This window comes from Leptonotus elevatus, chromosome 16 (genome assembly GCF_054856555.1).
Source record: "Leptonotus elevatus isolate MCC_2025b chromosome 16, RoL_Lele_1.0, whole genome shotgun sequence".
Classification (NCBI taxonomy): domain Eukaryota; kingdom Metazoa; phylum Chordata; class Actinopteri; order Syngnathiformes; family Syngnathidae; genus Leptonotus; species Leptonotus elevatus.
Genome location: NC_141254.1, coordinates 2,084,579 through 2,106,482, shown reverse-complemented (window position 1 = coordinate 2,106,482; position 21,904 = coordinate 2,084,579). Strand labels below are relative to the sequence as shown.

General features: G+C 42.4%; 1 protein-coding gene across 1 annotated transcript in view; it reads right to left on the bottom strand.

Moving 5' to 3' along the window:
* Window positions 1-21,904, bottom strand: part of sptbn4a (spectrin, beta, non-erythrocytic 4a) — a 59,724-nt gene that overhangs the window by 23,422 nt on the left and 14,398 nt on the right. The window contains exons 3-15 of the mRNA XM_086098159.1: window positions 16,392-16,655; window positions 12,158-12,385; window positions 11,988-12,077; window positions 11,630-11,908; window positions 11,422-11,552; window positions 10,194-10,398; window positions 9,007-9,252; window positions 8,768-8,902; window positions 6,805-7,046; window positions 3,723-3,861; window positions 3,504-3,588; window positions 3,152-3,363; window positions 413-1,734 (exon numbers count right to left, since the gene is read on the bottom strand). Of these exons, the coding sequence (XP_085954285.1) occupies window positions 413-1,734; window positions 3,152-3,363; window positions 3,504-3,588; window positions 3,723-3,861; window positions 6,805-7,046; window positions 8,768-8,902; window positions 9,007-9,252; window positions 10,194-10,398; window positions 11,422-11,552; window positions 11,630-11,908; window positions 11,988-12,077; window positions 12,158-12,385; window positions 16,392-16,655 (3,578 nt within the window). The remainder of the gene's footprint in view (window positions 1-412; window positions 1,735-3,151; window positions 3,364-3,503; window positions 3,589-3,722; window positions 3,862-6,804; window positions 7,047-8,767; window positions 8,903-9,006; window positions 9,253-10,193; window positions 10,399-11,421; window positions 11,553-11,629; window positions 11,909-11,987; window positions 12,078-12,157; window positions 12,386-16,391; window positions 16,656-21,904) is intronic.

The window sequence follows — 21,904 nt, the reverse complement described above, 5'->3', positions numbered from 1 at the left end:
TTTATGAATCGATATTGGGCTTGAAAACAAAAATCGATTCAATATCGATTATTAGATTTTTTAAAACCCAGCCCTAATCAACAGTAATTGTTCACTGATTTCTGTAGCCCTTCATGAAAGACTGATTATCTTCTGTGTTTAATCAAAATAAGACATTTGCAAACCCCGTCTCCTGTTTTTACTTTTATCTTTTTTTTAAATCACTATACGAACACGAAGAGCAAAATAAACACCAATCATTGATTATTAAACAGTAATTAGGGGGGAAAGGCTTTTAAAATGCTTTAAAATGAATCAGATTATGATTAATCGATTGAATAATCGATAGATTTAATCGATTCTAAAAGTATTCAATAGTGACAGCACTAGATAATTTATAAAACGTAATTATTTCAACCGACGCTACACTTACCCTGAGCGTTTGTCAGAGCCGTCCTTAACAGAGCCCTCCAGGTCACTCGAGTCTTGTCGTTGCAGCCTCTGCTTGCCACTCCCCTCCTGTTCACTGGATGACTGCCTCTCCAAACGTCTCCGATACCGCTCCTGACGCACAATCATCGGAAGCTCATTCAGCCTAGCTTGAATCTCCTGTTCGCTGGAAGTTTGTCGACCCAGTTTGTACTCCCTCTCTCGTCTCAGGTGGTCCATCTGAGGGTCTGAGCGGCTGCCCCGAGGATCCCTCTGGAGACGGCCGTGGAGTAGGTCCAGTCCTGATTCTGGGCCCATCATGTCTGCCATCGGGATGTCGCCATACTGTTCCCGTTGTACTCTACTGGCTTCTAAAAGGGGGTTTACAGCCTTGTGGATGTGATTGATCCCGGGTTGCATGAAGTCAGCTTTCAAGTGTTGCCATGCATAAGCCATTTTTGGGTCCATGATACCACCACTAGGCGCCAAGTAACCCGAACTGCCAAGACTTCCACTGCTGTAATGATTTTGTGCGAGATAGCCAGAGCTACCCATTCCTCCACTGCCGTGATAATTCTGAGCTAGATATCCTGAACTCCCCAAATTTGGCTGTGGGGCCAAATATCCGGAACTCCCTAAATTGGGCTGCTGTCCCAAATATCCTGAACTCCCCATATTTTGAGGTTGTGTCAAGTAACCGGAGCTTCCCATATTTGGTTGTGTCAAATATCCAGAACTTCCAATATTCTGATGCTGAAGAAACCCAGAGCTTCCCATTGCACCACTGGTTTGCTCCTGAGCCAGGTTACCCGAACTTCCTAACCTGCCACTGCTTGGATGGCTTTGCATGGCATAGCCAGTGCCGCCCACGCAACCCGCAGACAGTCCAAAGTACCCAGAGCTCTCCACACAATCAGTTGTTGGATTGGTCACCCCAGGGTAAGTAGAAGTGTCCTGTCCTCCACAGTGGGAAGTTAGCACTGAAAAAGCAGAGTCACTCCCACCTCCAATGGCCTGGTGGTTCATCCCAAGATACGAGGGGCTTACCAACTTTCCACTACATTGTGGCTCCAGCCCGTGATAGGTTGATCCATTTATGACGGGATTGTAGCTGGCAAGCGATGAGGACAATCTCTGGGTAGCCGGAGTGGCAGATGGTTCCGCGCTTGTCTGTAAGGGTGTGGGTTCTATTTGGACGTGTACCATCTGCCTTGTGAAAGATGGAGTTGAACTGAATGTGGTACCACTCGGAGTCAGACAAGATAATGGGAACATCTTTCGACTGGACAGTGGCGTCTTTTTGTCTTCCTCTTTTTTCTTCTCAGCCTGAAAAATTATTTCAAATAACTAACAGCGCATATACGAGGGAGGAAAACACAAAACAAAAGATGAATATGTGCAATGCAGTTATTGAAAATGATGAGGAATATTTGCTCATTCATTTTTTGGCAGCCATACAACATGAAATAAAAAGATGATGTGCAATGAGTAAGACTCATGAGACAGCTTTTAAGGCCATAATGATGCAAAGATGGTATAAACCAGTGATTCTCAAACTTTTTACACTAAGTACCACCTAAAAAAAATAAAATAATACTCTTCAAGTACCACCATGACCAACATTACAATTCAGTAGCAGAGAAAGTGTTCATCAAAAACTAAACTGAGGTTTTATTCCTAAAAGGTATATTTGATATTATTGTAAACCACAGTAACATTATGGAATTTAAAGGGACACTTGACTCAATGAGCCATTTTCAGCAGTAAAAGTTAATATTTTGTTCAGAATTAATTTGATAATGTCATTATTTTTCATATACAATTAATACCTTTAAAAACAAAATTTTCCACTTGCTGTCGACTGAAGATGACATCACTTACATAGGAAATAGATACTGACCAATCACGGCACACCAGTTTTTTGGGTTTGGTCAGCAAACTGAGCCATGATTGGGTGTTACCTGTTTCCTGAGGACAGGTGATGTCATCTTCAGTCGACAGCAAGTGGCAAAATTAGTAAATATGTTTTTTTAAATACTTTGTCCTGCACTCCCCAAAATGTATTTGTGCGTTTAAAATTATATATATTTTTTTTTATGTCAGAGCATACAGATTCTGACATGAAGAGGTTCCTTAAAGCAATGGTAGTTATTACAAAAACAAAAGCAGGTGGCAGCAGAGTATACGAGATCAGCCAGTGCCATGTTGCAACAAGCTATTTTTGCCAGTGTTTTCAATAGGTTTGTGAATAATAATGAAGCTATATTCTAATGCTAATTTCTATAAAACAACAGATAAACAGATACAAATATACTTTTTTCCCTGATCAAAGAAGAGACCCTAATCTTTCTTTTGGTAGGTTCCATGTTTTAATAGCAATAAAACAGAATATTCTGTGGACCTTGCGAAATCAGTTAAAATCCAGTAAAACAGCCGGGAGTGAAGGGGGTTGCTTCAGTGAAAATGGCTGGGAGTGAATGAGTTAATTATAGACAAAATATTATCTTCTTTCTGTGAGTGTGGCTCAATGAGTCAAGTATCCCTCTAAACATTAACACTATGTTTAAAAAATACGTACTTAGGCATTGGTTATACCAGATACCACATACCACTAGTGGTACCCATACACCACTTTGAGAATCACTGGCATAGACCCCTGCCTGCTGAGCAACTACAATTCCCCAATATTTTTTTCCTCCTGTGGAATCAAACTGATTAAACAATTAGCTACAGTCAAGCTTACTGCAGAAAGCTGGCGGAGAGAGCTGAAGCGTTCTTTCCAGGTTACAGCAGCCTTGCGGAAGGCTTCATGGCGAAGGATGAGCTGCTCAACCTCATCAGTTTGGGCCTGGGTCTGTCCCCCATCTGGCTGTTTGGAGGTGATTGGTGGCTCCTTGGCCTTCAGCCAGGCTTCTGCCCTCACGGTCTCCTGGGCAAACTGGAATCTCTCATGCTCTGAAGAAGACAGTCTCCCATCAACCATCAATTCACATTATGATCCATGTGGCACAGTTAATTTGAATTTGTGTGCCACATTGAGTGGGATAAAGTTAATTTATTAAACATTGTGTTATATCAAGAAGTAAGCTACTCACTGCGCTGCAACCGTTCCTGGTGTTTGTCCCATTTCTCAACAAGATTCTTCTGCTTGGCCAGAAGGGCATCCAACTTTTCTTTAATCTGCAGCCACGGACCAAAAATATATGATTAAGAGCAGTTGAGTTAAAAAAAAGAATTTATGTTGCGTGTGTGGTTATCCTCAGATGGAGACATAGTTTTGAATTTGAAGTAATTCATAATTTTGTTCTCCTGACCTCCACTGATGCAGGGTTGCCAGCAGCTATAAGAATCTTGCCGAGATCTGCACACTGCTGGATGGTTTTGCTGCGACCATCTATTTTGACTTTCAGCTCATGGTGTTGTTTCATCATGACCTCCAATGCAGTCAAATCCCTAAAACAAAAAAAGGTTACCGGTCTGTACTATTTAGAAAAAAGCAACACATAGCCTACTATAACTTGAGCTGCACCAGCTCTGGCAAAAAGGTCCTCATGTGTCAAAACAATCAAAATTGGGATATTCATATATTCAAATTCTACACTTTATTCCCTTTCAAATAATATATAATACACAGATATACCTAAAAAATTACCAGGTTGATATTGCTCGTTTTGAGAAAAACGGGTTTAAAGTTTTGGTCTTTGCATCTTTCAAATGTCCATAGCAACCAGTACATTAGGAAAAAGATATTGACCCCAAATTTTCAGGAACTGTTATAAGATCACTGGAAAGTCAATTAGAATAGCAGGTAAGGACATCATCCAAAATGTGAGCCTTTTAAAAGTTTAGGAAGTTGACCTCTTGACAGATGAAATCAGCCTCAACTTCCCATCCCATTGAGCTTACAATTTATCTTATGAGGCATCAGCCAAGGTTTGGTTATTTTATTGTTGCTCCTTGTGGTATTTTCTTGTTTAAATGAGGTCATATTACTACAGTGGGAAATTTGATTTAATAATTTTGTGTGCAATAAAAGATTATTTGCCATTTGGTGTGGGTTATGAGATGTAAGTTTACTGACAACAAATCGTCAGAGGTGGCAAATCCAGATGCAGAAAGTAAAAACCCTGCCACAGTTTGGCTTTAGCCCGAGGTGCTAGCTAGCTAGCTCCCTAGCTAGCTCACCGGGTGCTTGTTTACCTGCTAGGGAGCTAGCTAGCTAGCACAAGGAGCCAAACTGTGGCAACTGTGGACCTGAATTTGCCATCTCTGCTTATCAGCGATATTGAGTCTCAAATGCTTTTGGTCACATAAAGAAAATGAAAATTGCATGATGGTTCAACACAATCCCCTCCTAGCCACCCCCACCTCCCCCCAATGTTTCGACACAAATCCCTCCAAATATGCGCTGCATTCATTTTGGGGCGGGGTGACTCGCTTTAGCACGACCATCGCAATAATTTTTCAAGTTTCACATTTCATAGCCCATATTTGATTTTAATTTCATCCCACTTAAAAGAGGATAAAGTGAACATTTGTGGTGATATTCGGCGTCTCAGGCAGACGGTTAATTTGTGCTGCATAGATGAAGTGTCATGTCGCAAAAAATTGACGACATTAAGAAGTGATCAAAACATTACATTATTTACAATAGCCTATATTACCACATTTTACGTCTTTTATTTAAACTCATCCTGACTTGCTGTCAGTGACACCAGAGCAGTGTGACAACCTGTGGATCTGCTCTGGTGAGATCTGCTTGGCTGCTCGCATGAGTTTCGCCCATCGTCAGTAGGCATGGTTTAGAAGTGTATGAATGCCTTCATTTGATTTAAAAGTAGAAACAAATTTGTTAAGAAAGAGATCCCGGAATTGAAGATTATCTCTGTTTGGATACAAACCATGGTGTCAGGACCAATGACGCCATTTACTTTTACTACAAGGTACGATGACATGCGTCATTCTGTTCACTTTCATGCTAAATGGTCACATTATGGTGTATTTCAACTCTTATTGGTTGCTATGTCCATTTATATACAACATTTGTGAAGTGATGTTAGCGGCGAGGAACTCCGGGTTATTTTGAGGCAGGTTTCCGTGACGCGCTGGTAGCTAAAGTTGGCTAAAACCACCCTGGCTAAAGATGCATTACTTATTTTCATAAACTTCTATTACAATTTTAACTTTTGTGTTGCTGGGAAATGAAAATAGAGACCTCAAGGAGGCTATTTGCGAAGAAATCTCAAAACCGACATTTTTGTCCAAATGATACATTTTCATGTCTAGCTAAAAAACTAATGTTGCCAACATGCGTACCCTTTTGCTGGAGCGGGTCACATATTGGAAGCAGATATTTATTTTTCAATATTTTGGAGTTTTTGCCATTACAGTTAATCCCGAACGTGTTTAATGGAACTTGTGTAGGCTCCAGCTCACCAACAACCCTAGTGAGGATAAGTGGTATGCAAGATGGATGGTTAGAAGAATACCCTGGGTACAGATAGTGTATCCTGGAGGTTAAAGTATGTTATTTTAAACTACAAAATGCAATTTCTGTAGAAATTGCGTGTGAAGGCTGTGAGGCTGAATGAAAACTGTGGAATGATTTGCAATGATAATGAACGGCATGGAATGCTGCACAATGAACTGGAAAGAGCTGAACAAGTTGGAACGGTTTGAATTGGTGAATAAATGTAGAAATTACAGCAGAAAACCTAGTAATCATCCTTAAAGTGAAATGAATGTGCCAAATGTTTTGAATGTCACTTTGAAATTATGTAAATGTGTCATGGGAATGAAAAAAAAATGGAAGCACCCATGGCGTATTCTGAATATTTTGAAATTGGAACGGACTTTGAAATGATGTAAATGTGTGATGTTGAATCAGCCATTGGGAATGAATGGGGAATATTAGGGTACAAAATTGTGAATTGTTGGTAAGGCGTGAATTTTGGTAACGAAAAAAGTGGATACATACATGGCGTGAATATGAGGCTGTGTTGCCGTGAGCATGTGGGTTTACTCGATATGTTTTCAAAAAAGTGAAAAGAGAGGCTTGTTAAAGCACTTTGGGCCACATATGGGGTATGACATGTTTTAAAAACAAAACAAAAATACAATCAGTAATCTATTTAAATGGATTCGGGATTGGGTAGTTAAATAGTAATGAACAGCGATCATGGATTTAGTGTCAGAAAAAATAAATTTAAAATTCATATTTACTACAATACATGTTGCAACCTCAGCATGGATGGCAAACTTGAGTCACTCTGAGAAGCTTTGATTACATGATAGTGAAAATGGAAGAGCATTATCATGGAACATTAGGTCAAAGTGACAGCCTCACGCAACACTGTAATACAAATATGTTTTCAGAAACAGTAGATGACATCTTACCTGGGCTCGTCCCATCCAATCTGGCCCATAATGCCTTCCATCCACATGAGATTTTCACGGACTACTGAGAAGAACTGCACCTTGTCTGTCACTGAGGTGACCTGGACACGACTGGCCTCACAAGAGCTCAACAGCACCTTCCAAGCTTCCATCACGTCATGCTCTTTTACCATAATGGCTTCAGCCTTCTCGCCGGCATAAATAGTACGCAGCTGCGCAGCGTTCTCCTGTAGCTGTCGTACCTGAACCAAGATAAGATACAATGACTTCATTGTAGCTAAATCACTGTTGATCAATACTGTGAAAGAATAAGGTGCATCTGGAAAGTATTCACAGCACTTCACTTTTTCCGCATTTTTTTCTGTAACAGCCTTATCCCAAAAGGCAATAAATTATTTTTCCCTCAAAATTCTACACAACACCCCATAATGACAATATAAAAATTGTCTTCGTTTTTTAAAAATAAAAAACAAAATGAAATTGTATGTACTTAACTCATTCAAACTCCAAAAAGTTTTTTAATACTTTGTCCGTCACTCCCCAAAACGTATTTATATGTTGTTTAAAAAAAAAGTTTTTTATGCATTCATACAGAAGGCTTTGATACGGCTTCTGACATGATAAGGTCGCTTAAAGCAATGGTAGTTATTACAAAAAACGGCCAGCATGTGGCAGCAGAGTATTAGAGATCATCCAGGGCCATGTTGCAACAAGTTCTTTTTGCCAGTGTTTTCAACAAATTTGAAATCAAATACACAAATCTTTATTTTAGTAGGTTTGATGTTTTTACCTTGACCACGAAGCTCAAAATGAAGCTTAGGTGCATCATGTTTCCACTGCTCATCCTTGAGAGGTTCCTACAGCTAAACTGTGGTAAATCCAGTTGATTGGACATGATTTTAAAAGACACACACCTCTATATAAGCTTCCACAGGTGAGAATACATGTCAGAGCACGAACTAAGCATGAACTTTAAGGAATTAACTGTTGACTTCACAGAGAGGTACAAATTTGGGGAAGGGCGGCGAAAAAATTCTGCTGCTTTGAAGGTTCCAATGAGCACACATCAACCGTACAAGGAAGGAGTTCTGAACCACCAGGACTCAACCTAGAGCTGGCCGCTCGTCTAAACTGAGCAAACAGCGGAGAAGAGCCATAGTCAGGGAGATGGCCAGAAACCCACCTTACCTAACCTAACCCTCTGTGGGCAGAGGAGAACCTTCCAAAAGGACAACCATGTCTGTAGCACTCTACCAATCAGGCTTGTATGGTTGAATGGCAAAACATAAGCCACTCCTTTGTAAAAGGCACAATGGCACATGGCGGTCTACCTGGATTTTGCCAAATGTCACCTGAACAACTCTCAGAGAAAGACAATTCTCTGGTCTGATGAGACAAAGATGGAACTCTTTGGTGTGAATACCAAGCCTCCTGTTTGGATAAATGTAGCAATGTACAGATGTACACATCCTTGATGACCTGCTCCAGACTAGGGAGAAGGTTTACGTTCCAACAGGACAATGATACTAAGCTCATAGCTAAGACAATGAAGGAGTAGCTTCTGGAAAACTCTGTGAATGTCCTTGAGTAGCCCAGCCAGAGCCCAGACTTGAATCCCATCAAACATCTATGGAGAGGTCTGAAAATGGCTGTGCACCGACACTGTCTATCCAACACGATGGCGCTTGAGAGGTGCTGTAAAGAGGAATGGGCGAAACTACTCAAAGATAGGTCTGCCAGGTTCACATTCAAAAAGACTTGAGGTGCATCAACAAAGTATTGAGCAAAGGCTGTGAATACTCATGTACACATGATTTCTTCATTTAGCAAAAGTTTTACAAAAAAAAGAAAAAAAATTGCATAGAATTTTGAGGGAAACAAATGAATTTGGGGTTGAGTTTGTAAAATAAAATACAAATTAAGTTACAATATTGAATGTTTTATATAAGGTTATATCACTTGCCTGTGTAACTAACAGTTGAAGGGCATGCTCATAAGAGTGCATAAGTCTCTGTAGGGTAGCTGGATTGGTGATGTTGGCTTGGCAAGCCCTCACTTCTGGCAGCTGCTTTGTCTTTCCTGCGATCTGGGCCAAAACCTGCAACACCAGACCGAGTCGTCATCACGAGTGCTTTAATAATATGAGCCAGACGAACTCCCAATGAAATGAAAAACACAGGCGGTTATGAACTCGGAACACACCTCTTTGCAGTCAGTGAAGAACTTGTGGAGCTGATTAGATGCTGCCAGCATCTGTCTGCGGGTCTCCATCAATTCCAGGAGGTCGGCCCAGGACTCATTCAGTCCATCCTTCCACTCAGCAATGGTGGCTGCATCCGAATGACCACAGTCGATCATTTCATTCACCATTTTGTTCACCTGCTCCATCCGCTGCTGGCCAATGTTTTTTGTTTCTGAGGCAAATTTGGTGAACTTTTCTTGAAGCTCCTGAAAACAAAGAAATGTAATGTAGAATATTGTAAAATGATCCATGATGGAATCACAACATACAAGAACAATAAAAGCACTTCAATATTAACATGGCTTACACAAGATTAGTAGTATTTTCGTAGACAGGCGCTCGTGCGCTCGGCGTAAAAACTGGCACACCTTAATTTTCATAGCAGGGCAAGTCTAGTTTACTGTGTTTGGGCATTTGGCGCTGCGTCTCGCTGGGTGTTCCGGCAAGCCAAGGGCATTTTCTATTTTATGCCCAAGGTTCACTGGACAATTAGATGACACAAAGTAGACTAGACTTTTAGGCCAGGTGAAACCAGGTCTAAGTTGTGGCGCACGTGGTGTAACCTGATTCTGGTGGGTATGATCCAGGGGCAGGCAGATTTTGTGGTCATTCGTGGCTACTTGGTGCCCGCAGGCACCACGTTAGTAGGGATGTAACAATATCTAAACGCCGCAATACAATATTATCACAATATAAACCTCACGATACGATAATTATCACGATATTGTACAAAAAAAAGAGCTAATACAAAAAAAAGAAAGAACAAGATTGTGCTTTTGTACATAACAACATACAATCTTTAATAACACATTATACACATTGAGTTCCTTCACATATTCACTATACACAAGTATATTACATTCCCTTTCATCTGATTAGCATGGATTTTAAACATAGAAGGGCCAAAACATGGCGTATGAAAACTAAACTGCAGTAAAAAACTAACCACCATATTATGCTATAACTGCACAATTAGAAATCAACTTTTTTTAACATATGTGCTGTTTTAATAGTGACATGACGTTGACGATATTGTGGCAGTTTTAATATCGCGATATCACAATATAGCCGTTATCGTTACATCCGTACACGTTAGTGATCCCTTGTTTAGAAGAATGCCTAAAACCAGATCGATCTGAGTTCTCACCGTCACATGCTCCAGGTCTTGGCCAAGATCAGTCGAACTTGCCACAGTTTCACGTTCAGTGATCCATTTCTCTAATTCCTCAACGTCCTTATTGAGCTGATAAAGCCAGTACTGCTGCTCCAGCTTGATTTTTCTGTGCTCCACCATATCTTTCAAAGACACATACAGTCTGTCTATGTGGGACTGCTGCCTGGTGATTTGCTCACTGAGGAAAAACAAAAACAACAATAGAGATCACACTTATTGCACTTACTGTATTATCAAGTATTGGAACTATGCATGTTGTACTGTACCCCACCAGGTAACTTCCAATTGTTTAGGATAAGGTACTGCACTTCAATCCATTCATTTTCTATATTGCTTGATAAATTAGGGATAGAGGCTGATGTAATTTTCTAAATTACTAACTGCCTCATCCTGAAAGTTACTTTCTTCTCACATGCATTAACTGTTCACAACATTGTGACCAATTGAACGATGTAATTAAGAATAACACATTCAACCAGTCATCATGTATCCATCCATGAGCTGGAGTCTATCTGAGCTGACTTTCACACACACATTCACACCTGTGGACAATTTAGTCTTCAATTAACCTAACATGAATGAGTAATATACAAAGTCAACACAGGAAGGCCTGGGCCAAGATTCAGACCCTGGATCTCTCAACTGTGAGGCAGACTAAATCCACCACAGTATCTGTGTAATCCTGTCCATAGTCATGCCCATCTACATCAAAATTGAAGAAAGATATGCCATATTTGGCACAGTATATGGTAATGTCTCAAGTACCATTGTAAAATTGCTTTCACTGGCTCTCCCACACTCTCCTTCTCCCTGTGATGGCCCAGGTGCGCTCACCTTGAAAAGGCTATAGCTGGACAAGGGTGTCTTGGGTGTCATGACACCCCTCTCCCACAAATCTTTCCACCCCCCACATGTGCAAGTCTTTAGAGTTCTTGTTCTGTTGTAATTTCTTTTATTATTGTATGTGGCTTCACATGTTTTTTTCCTATGCTGTGCCCCACTTTAAAGGGGCAAACTTGTGTTTTCCCCCTCACCATTTCCTTCCTTCCTTCCTTCCTTCCTTCCTTCCTTCCTTCCTTCCTTCCTCTCAATCTAAGAAACTGATTGCAATTATTCCAGTGAAATTATGAACTGTGCCCTTCACACAGAAAATCTCAATTTGATAGGTGAACACAAAGTCAAATGATGAGTTATGTCACACCTCTCTGGGTGTCCAAGTTCTAGCAGCTGCTGGCATTGCTGGGACAGCATGCCCACAGTCTCTGCATATGTTTCCACTGTTTGCTCCAGAGCCAAGTGAGTCTTCAGTAGTTGCAAGGTGCTCGCCTCATCCTGAAAATGATCAGAAGTGAGTCTGTGTACTGGAGTGGTGCGTTTACAAATGAAGTGACTAACAGCATTGTCCGTACCGTGCCTTTTTCGTCATTAGCCTGCTGGAGCTTCTGACCTGACAACCAGGACTCCACTTTGGCCGCCTCGCTGTAGTATTGTTGAGCCTGCAGCGCTGCATCCAGCATCACAGATCTCCTTTCCAGCTCCAACTGCAATACCTCCCACAACTGCCGTACATGGCCGGCCCCTTCACGCACAAACTCCACTTCAGGAGTGCGTAGTGATGCGATAATTCCCGCCCTGTCCAAAACTTCCTCAACACGAGCCCGCCGCCCTGCCAGGTCCCTCTGGAGAGTCTGAAAGACCAATCTCAGGTAAGTCTCAAGAAGGGTTTGGGTCAAAGTTCAGCTTGGAATTTACCTTTGTGATACTCACCTGGTTCTTTTTTGCATGCTGCTGCACATTCTGGAGATTATTTCCATATTCTTTACATGATGCCTGGGGAAGCCTCTCTTGAATCCACAGCTATTCAATTAAAAAGAAAAATCAAAATGAGATAATTTAATGGTAACAAATATTACAAAATGAGAAGATGATGAGCTAACCATCTCATCTTCCAGGTCTTGAGCGACTTGGTGCATCTCTTTGGAAGCCAGCAGGATGCGACGTCTCTCCTTCAGGGGCTCAATGAGGCGAACAATGCGGGTCTCCACCATGCCTGCTTGCTCACCACTCTCACTTGTCATCAGACCTCGCTGGGGAAGGCAAACCCCCTGCAAGCTACCCAGTTCCTCTACATCCTTGTAAATGTCCCCAAACTGGGACTCCATAGCCTATGACAAAAGGACGCAGTAGTTTTAGGTACAGTGGTGTCATTGTTCAACTAAATTCCATCATTGTTATCTAATATAAAAAGCACAATATTGTATGGCCTTTCGTCAAACACAGGAAACTTTGCTTAGACTAGAACACATCAGAGCTCAGAAATTACTATATGGGGACAAATAGTTTAAGATTAAGCACAAAAAGTCTAACCAGACTGTTTTTCACAATTTTTTTTTCATTGTTCACTAAATATTGTAATTTGTTTTATAACATACTCTATGTTTGCCTCATGATAAATATACTTTACATTATTTCAGGCCGTTTGTGTTACCAAACTAATCTTAACAAGTCATGATAATTTTATTATTGTGAGTAAGTAGAAATTATGGATTTTTAATTCTTACATGTCTTACATGTTTCTAAAAGAGAATGTTTTTCTGGACTACTTTAATTTTTGGGGAAAATTCTCCAGGGACCACTACACCACTGGCTACAACAATGAATGGCTGAATCCAAAGCTCAGCGGCTACATGCGACAAACGCTCGAAGTGCGCATGCGCAGTTAGGAACAAACATGCACGAGTCGTTACAGCAGATTGATTGATGGAATAGAGAACCAATCCACCTGGAAGACGCAGCGACAAAAGATCCTTGATTACACTTTTAAGGTTAAATGAGAAAAAAGTAAAGCAAAATACAAAATTTTCCAATGAAGTACTGGAACATAAATAAATATTTCCTTTTTTTTCTCTCAATGCAATGTTATGTTCATACTCGCACATTGTTCAGCAATGGGAAAATTACACGGAGAGTCCTGCTACAACACGCTCTATAAACAATTTCCTATTTTAAAGCTGTTAATGTAGGGAGATTTGATGTATTTAACATAGCTGTACAGTATCCTGTACAGCTATGTTCTACTGAGTACAGTGAATTGATTCTTAACAAACACTTTTACTAAAGAGGAAAGTTTACATACTGTGTATTTACTACAAAGGAATATTGGGACAACAAGGAAAATGAAAATTAAGACAATAAAGTCACAATGTTTTTGGAATAAAATTATAATTTTACAAGAAGGTGAAAATGTATATTAGAAAAGCTACACAAATTAAACCCAGATATCATAAGGGCTATACTTCTTTAACCTTGCTCTGCAAGAAGAATTCTCGCGGTATTTGTGAGTTCACAAATTCCCGAGCCTGTTAAATTATTATTATTATTTTTTTAAGAGCTCAGTATTGTTCATTCAGTAATTTTACCGATTTGACATGTCATCATCATTGCTCTCTTTTTAAATTTATTTTTATTTTGTATGTGGGTAAGTATGTGCATGTGCGTATGTGTATGTGCGTGCGTATGTGCGTATGTGCGTGCGTGTGAGTGTGTACTCATTAGTTCACCTAAAACCTATTAAAAATCCCATACCGTTCACCTAAACCGAATACTTCAGAATCCAGCTAGAGTCGTGAGGTTGTCAGGAGACCCGAGGAAGGATCAAAGAAAAGAAAGGAAAGTGAAATCCAGCACCGACCAGACATTACCGACGACCCACTGGGTTACCAACCAGAGTCTTTCACCAAGCCAAGAAACATCTAAATTCCAAAAAATTAGGGAGACCTCAAGAGACCAAAGGAGAGACTGAGGAAAGGAAGGAAGGAAGGATAGATGAAGCAGAGTGAGATCCACAGACATCAGCCTCCACCGATTCAACGACCAGAGGAAGAAGCAGATGCTGGTGTGGTGGATCTGGCATGCATGAAAACCTCCACCAAAGAGGGGAGCCGTCGACCCCGGCTAGGACAGAGCAAGCACAACACCTCAGGGCCCCCCAGGCCACGGCAGTGCCAAGGGACAACCCCCGAGCTCCGCAGGGGCCACCGGCCGGAGCCAGGAGCGCCCCACACCCCAACACGGCCCGCGCCCCCCACCCAACGCAGCAGGACGGGGCAGGCCCGTCAGGCACCCCACCGGCCCACAGCCCCCCCCCCCCCCCCACAAGACCCCCCCCCCCACCATCCACCACAACCCAGCCCCAGCCGCCCCCAGGCCCCCAAACACCCCCCCAACCCCAGCACCACCCCACCCAACCACCCCACCCAGCCACCCGTACCCCCGACCCCCAACCAAGCCATAGCCCTACTAAAAATCTACTTAATTTCACTGACATTGTATTGCTGTTGCGAGCAACTCCAGCGCCTTTAATGTTAATGTGGCTAGCGACACTAGTGTAGCGATGCTAATGTGGCTCGCGTGGCTAATGCTACTACAGCTAGCACCGCTTAGCCAGTGCAAGGGCTGTTTGATTACTTTTGAAAGGCATAAATGACTGTGCGTACTTTGATGATGACAGCCTGGTACAGTTGCAGTGCTGATCATTCTATAACAAACCAGGCTTACTCAACTGTGCTGATTTAGCTGGCAAAATCGCTACTGTGGTTCTGATGTCACCTTGTTTCATTGACCAAAATCTATGAGGAGAAAAGTGTGCTACTAAGCACAGTGTAAATGCACATCCATCCATTATCTACAACTATATCCGGGGTCGGGTTGCGGGGGCAGCAGCTTTAGCAGGGAAGCCCAGACTTCCCTCTCCCCAGCCACTTCAACCAGCTGGGCGGGATCCCAAGGCGTTTCCTGGCCAGCCGAGAGGCATACATAGTCTCTGCAGGGTGTCCTGGGTCGTCCCCGTGGCCTCCCACCGGTTGGACATTGCCCGGATCACCTCTCCAGGGAGGCATCCAGGAGGCATCCGAACCAGATGCTCGAGCCACCTTAACTGGTTCCTCTCAACGCGGAGGAGCAATGGCTCGACTCTCAGTCCCTCCCGGATGACCGAGCTTCTCACCCTATCTCTAAGGGAGAGCCCAGACACCCTGCGAAGGAAACTCATTTCGGCTGCTTGTATCCGGGATCTTGTCCTTTCAGTCATGACCCACAGCTCGTGACCAAAGGTGAGGGTAGGAACGTACATCGACCGGTAAATCGAGAGCTTCGCATTTCGACTGAGCTTCGCCTTTCGACTCAGCTCTTTCTTCACCACAACGGACCGATACAGAGTCCGCATCACTGCAGATGCTGCACCGATCCGCCTGTCGATCTCCCGCTCCATCCTGCCCTCACTCTGCTGTCCTCACTCAGTGTAAATTTAAGTTTAAAACAAGTTTTGGATTCAGATTTGAGATTTTTCTAAAAATTAAAAGCAGTTGGTCGCACATTAATAGGTAAAATGTGTTTGTTTTGTCTTCTGTATTTTGATAATGACATTTTGTTTTTTAGGCAAAACATATATATATTTTTTATTTTATCCAAATATCCAAATATTGAATAGAATTTTCAGTAGGATATCCAAATACCAAAATATTTAATAGCTGCAGCTGTTATTATATGGCAGCAGCATTTGAAAAATTTGCCTGTAAAAAAAAAGTGACTCTCGTTTATGTTTATATTTGCACTTCAGAGCTAGATCGTCAATTTTCTTGCAGGCTACTCAATCAAAGGAAAATATTTTGAAAACTGGAAAATTTATATTAGGCATTTTTTTTAATATTACAAATTTTTTGCAAAAATCTTGTCTAGTCTTGTTCTCCTGTGGAAGATAAGCGACGGTCGATCCATTCGCGTTCAACACAAGCTCAAGAACCACCAGACGCTAATTACGTTAATGTGATAGAACATATTTTTGGGCATATTTTTGAAATTGTGTTTTTTTTAATTTAATGAATGATTAGTTCACCACTAGATGGCACTAAATCCAACACACTGTCCCTTTGAGCGCGAACAGGAGCATATGCCCCCTATTACGCCAGTGATATGGCCAGTGAGTTATGTCACCCTGACCACCCCACTACAAAATTTATTGCAATGCCCAAGTCTGAAACACAATGTCAAAGCCAAAATGTAAGCAGAGTTATACTGTGTTTTGTGTGATGAACAAGTTAGCTAACAGAGTTAGCTTCTGATAAGTTCCATACATGTTCATAAAGTAGGGGCTAATCGGCCAACTTTGCTTACCTGGAATTTTTGGAGCTGCTCATTGAATGTAGGCAGATGATGTGCCTGCTCCAGTTGGAGGGGCTGCTGCTCCAAGTGAGAGAGCTGGTTGTCAAGGTCTGAGTAGCTTTTCACTGCTGGCTCTGGCTTGTTGTTTTCAAAGAGCTGGCGAGCCTTGGCCTTGGTTGTGGTCTCCAAGTCAGACCAGCACTCCCGGATTTCTTCTAGCTTCTGCTGCACAACTGTGCGAAGCTCTGGCTTCTCCTGGATCAGCCCCCGGCCCTCCTAAAATAAGACAATAGGAGTAATTGTTAAAGTGATCAGGGTAACACTGTGACAGCACAGATTGATACAAATCATTGTATCCATGCTAACAGTGCTAGCCTTCCATCCATCCATCCATTATCTACCGCTTATGCGGATTCGGATTGTGGGGGCAGCAGCTTTAGCAGGGAAGCCAAGAGTTCCCTCTCCCCAGCCACTTGGTCTAGCTCCAGCGGGATCCAAAGGCATTCCCAAGCCAGTCGAGAAACATAGTCTCTCCAGCGTGTCCCGGGGCTTCCTGCCAGTGGGACATGCCCGGTACACCTCTCAAGTGAAGTGTCCAGGAGGCATACAACCAGATGCCCAAACAATCACAGCTGGCTCCTCCAAACGTGGAGGAGCAGTGACTCGATTCTGAGTTTCTCCCAAATGACTGCGCTTCTCACCCTATCTTTAAGGAAGAGCCTGGACACCCTGCGGAGGAAACTTATTTCGGCCGCGTATATCCGGGATCTTGTTCTTTTAATCACGACCCACAGCTCGTGACCATAGGTGAAGGTAGGAACGTAGATTGACCGGTAAATGGAGAGCTTAACTTTTCAGCTCAGCTCCTTCTTCACCACAAGGAACCGATACAGAGTTCGCATCACAGCAGACACTGCCCCGATTCGCCTGTCGATCTTGCGCTCCATCCTGTCCTCACTCGTGAACAAGACCCCAAGATACTTGAACTCCTCCACTAGGGGCAGGATCTCATCATGGACCACCCTTTTCTGACTGAGGACCATGGTCTTGGATTTGAAGGTGCTGATTTTCATCCAAACTACTTCACACTCAGCTGCGAACTGTTCTAGTGAGATTAGAGATTGCGGCTTGAAGAAGCCAGCAGCACCACATATTCTGCAAAAAGCAGAGATGTAATGCTGAGGCCACCAAACCTGACCCCCTCAACGCTTCGGCTGCACCTATAAATTCTGTCTATAAAGGTTATGGGATGCACCGATCGATCGGCCTGCCGATTTATCGGCCCCGATTTCCTTAATTTTGGAAGTTCGGTGATCGGCCGATCCCTTAAAAATAAACTTATCTTTTCCACCAATCTCCCTCCTCAGAGGTCTGAAAAAGTCAGCCACTGTCCTGTTCTGCTGAGATGACTAATATGAATTTTCATTTCTATTTGAGAGAACTACTTCATGTGCAGTTAAAACAACCCATTTGTATTATTTCACCGATATTGTTCAATGTTTTTTCAATAAAATAAGATTGGAACACTGAAGGTTAATGTTGCTTGTAATCAGGATCGGCAGGTCAGACTTTTTAAATGATCGGGGAAAATTGTGATCGGTGCACCCCTAGTTATGAATAGAATCAGAAACAATGGGCAGCCTTGGCGGAGTCTAACCAACGAATCCGACTTACTGCCGCCTCTGCCGGCAATGTGGACCAGACTCTGACACCGGTCGTAAAGGGAACGAACAGCCTGTATCAGGGGGCTCGGTACCCCGTACTCTTGAAGGACCCCCCAATGGACACTGTCGAACGCCTTCTCCAAGTCCACAAAACACATGTAGACTTGTTGGGCGAACTTATAGATGGAACACACCCTCCTGCCCCCCTTCTTAATAAGGAAGACCACCTCCTCGGTCTGCCAATACAGAGGCACTGTCCCCGATGTCCATGCAGGCTTTTGAAAGATGACAGCCCCAAAACATCCAGAGCCTTTAGGAACTCCGGACGGATCTCATTCACTCCCGGGGCTTTGCCACAGCGGAGTTTTTTAACCACCTGGGTGACTTCAACTCCAGAGATAGGACAGCCCATTCAGGGTCCCCAGACTCTGCTTCCTCAAAGGAAGGCGTATTAGTGGAATTGAGGAGGTCTTCTAACTATTACCAACCCACCACCCCGACTCATGACGTTCCAACGAGGTCAGGAGCACCCCATCTCCACTATCCACAGTGTTTACGGTGCACTACTTCCCTCTCCTGAAACGCCGAATGGTGGACCAGAATTTCCTCGAAACCATACGGAGGTCGTTTTCCTTCATCTCGTCAAACTCCTCCCATGCCCGAGTTTTTACCTCAGCGACCACTGAAGCCACGTTCCGCTTGGCCAGCCGGTACCCACCAGCTGCCTCCAGAGTCCCACAGGTCAAAAAGGCCCGATAGGACTCCTTCTTCAGCTTGACAGCGTCCCTTACTACTGGTGTCCACCAGCGTGTTCAGGGATTGTCGCCACGACAGGTATTGATCACCTTACGGCCACAGGTCCGATTGGCCACCTCAACAATGGTGGCGCGGAACATGGTCCACTCGGACTCAATGTCCCCCGCCTCTTCTGACAGGGGTTTCTGCCAATCGCTCCCAGCAAACCGTCACAATACGTTTGGGTCTGCCAGGTCGTAACGGCATCTTTCCCCACCATCAAAGCCAAGACACCACCAGGTGGTGTTCAGTTGACAGCTCCGCCCTCTCTTCACCCAAGTCTCCAAAACATGCGGCCGCAAATCCAATGACTCGACTGTTTAAACATGGTAATCGTTATGGACAATCTGTGACGAACACGATGTCCAATAACAGAACACCACCCGGGTTCTGATTGGGGGGCTGTTCCTCCCAATCACGCCCCTCCAGGTCTCACTGTCAATGTTCACATGAGCACTGAAGTCCCCCAGCAGAACGATGGAGTTCCCAGAGGGAGCGCTCTGCAGCACACCCTCCAAGGACTCTAAAATACTCTGAGCTGCTGTTTGGTGCATAGGCACAAACAACAGTCAGGAGTCAGGACCCGTACAACAATCTGAAGTCAAAGGGAGGCTACCCTTTTGTCTACCGGGGTGAACCTTGTGCTCGCCCTATTTAGTTTAAAATATCCGTTATGTGGGAGACTGTCATTTCCTGTCTCAGTGACTCTGCTTTTCCCTTGTACACTCCATTAATGTCAGCCATAGCTTCAAAGGATGGTTCTTATGGGATGAGCTGCTGCCTAACATTAGTATAAGACATGGAGGAGATGAAGAACACTACAGATGGAAAAGGCGCATTTTCAATTTATCAACAGTGTCGCTCATTCTAAATACTGTGCATCTGAATGCACCCATTTTCTGTTACACAGACAACCAAACATTGATAGGTCATCATCATTAGCACAAGAGCTGATGAACCTCAGACCCTTTACCTGTACCTTATATATGCCATTGTTTGGACTGGAAAAAGAAAAGGCAATAGGCAGTAGATTAATTCACATCTATAGCCAAAAATAACATGGGATAACACAGCTCCATGCCAAGGCATTGACCCCCTGCTTGCAAAGAAGCAGGGAATAGAGCAAAGTTTGGCCTCTGGCTGACCTACAAATTGTGCATGGTAAGTCTAATACACCTCTATCTGTCCTGTAACTGCTTTTTCTTGCTTCTTTGTTTTGGAGGGATTCTGAATGAAAAGATGCAATAATATCAATGCATCTGGCGTTTTCTTTTGTATCAGTCCCCTTACCAAAAAATATATATTTAAGTATACTTGACGTTTACTCAAGTGCGAGTGAGTCGAGTTGCGATTCTTTTGACATTTTGTCAAGTCGAGTCTAAAGTCATCAAATTCATGACTCGAGTACAAAAAAAAAGTATATTTAAGTATGCTTGAAGTTTACTCAAAATTAGGAGTATACTTCCAGTTTACTTTTCTTGTACTTATTGGAAGTATACTAAACCAAGTAAATGTTAAGTGTACTTGTAAGCAGAAGTGAAAGTAAGTTATTGTTTTGCAAGTCACAAGTCTCAAATCTTTGCCCTCAAGTCCCGAGTCAAGTCCCAAGTCAAGACTGACAAGTCTCAAGTCAAGTCCCAAGTCAAGACTAACAAGTCTCAAGCGATTCACAAGTCCTACGCTTTGAGCTTCAAGTCCTTTTGAGTCATTTTAACAACATCGTAGATTATATTATTTTCGGTGACCATCAAAGTAGGAGTCAGGGATTTAGGGAGTGAACCCAGAGTGGTGCAACAGATTGCTGTGTTTGCAATGTATTACCAGTAAGTTTACAGTTTCATTAACTACGCAGCTAGCAACAATAATTAGCCGATAAACAACTGACATTTTGTGCAACTTCAGATGTTGAACAAAGTTTGAAGTGTTGCCTCTCCGTCAGTGATCTAATCTTGGACATACTGCAGTTCATTTTTTGTTGACCACCTCATAGTTTGTGTACCCACACAACTAGTGGTGCAAGGATCACAAAAGTCATAGATCGGATTGTTTAAAAACAAAAATGAAATCAGATAAATATAACTTTTTATTTTCTAAATTGCTTTTGCCCATTAATTTTTTTATATATATATATATATATATATATATATATATATATATATATATAAAAAAATAAAAATAAAAATAAACTCAAAATGTCTAATATGGCAGTTAGGATTTAGGAACACAACTTTAAGTGCAATATAAGGCAAGATACATAATTTTCTTAATAGATGGTCCATGTATAAAATAACAAGGTATTCTGCCTTACGTTATATTGCACTTGTAATGTACTTGAAGTTGTGTTCCTAAATCCAAATGGCCATATTGGACATTTTGAACGTTTCTTGTTTTGTTTTGTTGTTGTTTTTTAAAGCTAGTGTTTTATAAAATAATTATAAATTAAGGCAATGTTCTATTTATTTATTTAAAAAAAATGAAAAATACATCTACTGTAAGTGCAGTCTATTCGTTTAAACAGGAAGAGTGGATTACAAAGTAGCATAGGTCCACACTATTGAATAAGAAAAGCAAGCGAGGCAAGCAATAGCTGTCAAACTACTGTTGCAACTTGCCAGCCAGGCACTCGATGCTAATGCTAACAGTTAGCTACTAGTCATGATCGCCAGACTTGTACAGTATTGTGCAATGACGGCGTAATTAACTTGCGGTTTCTTCGCGTCCTAAATTAACAATTTAATATACTTTCTGGGTGGCATTATGATAACGGTGGTAGAAAATAATCGATAATGCAAGCCAAATGTCAAAGGGAGGTAGTCAAGCTAGCGTTCACGCCACCATGCAGGCAGACTTCAAAGTAAAATCCACCAAGGCTGTCGCATTGGTGTCAATGTATTATTTGGTCATCTTTATTTTGCCTTAGCGTAGGCTGCATGTGTTTGTGCCTTTGCCGTTTCCCTGACATGTCTGAGGCCCCGTCCACACGAAAGCCAGTTTCAATGTATCCTCACAAGTTTCTTACCGTTTAGGCCGTAGCTTGAAGCCGATCACTTTTGAAACCGGGCTCCA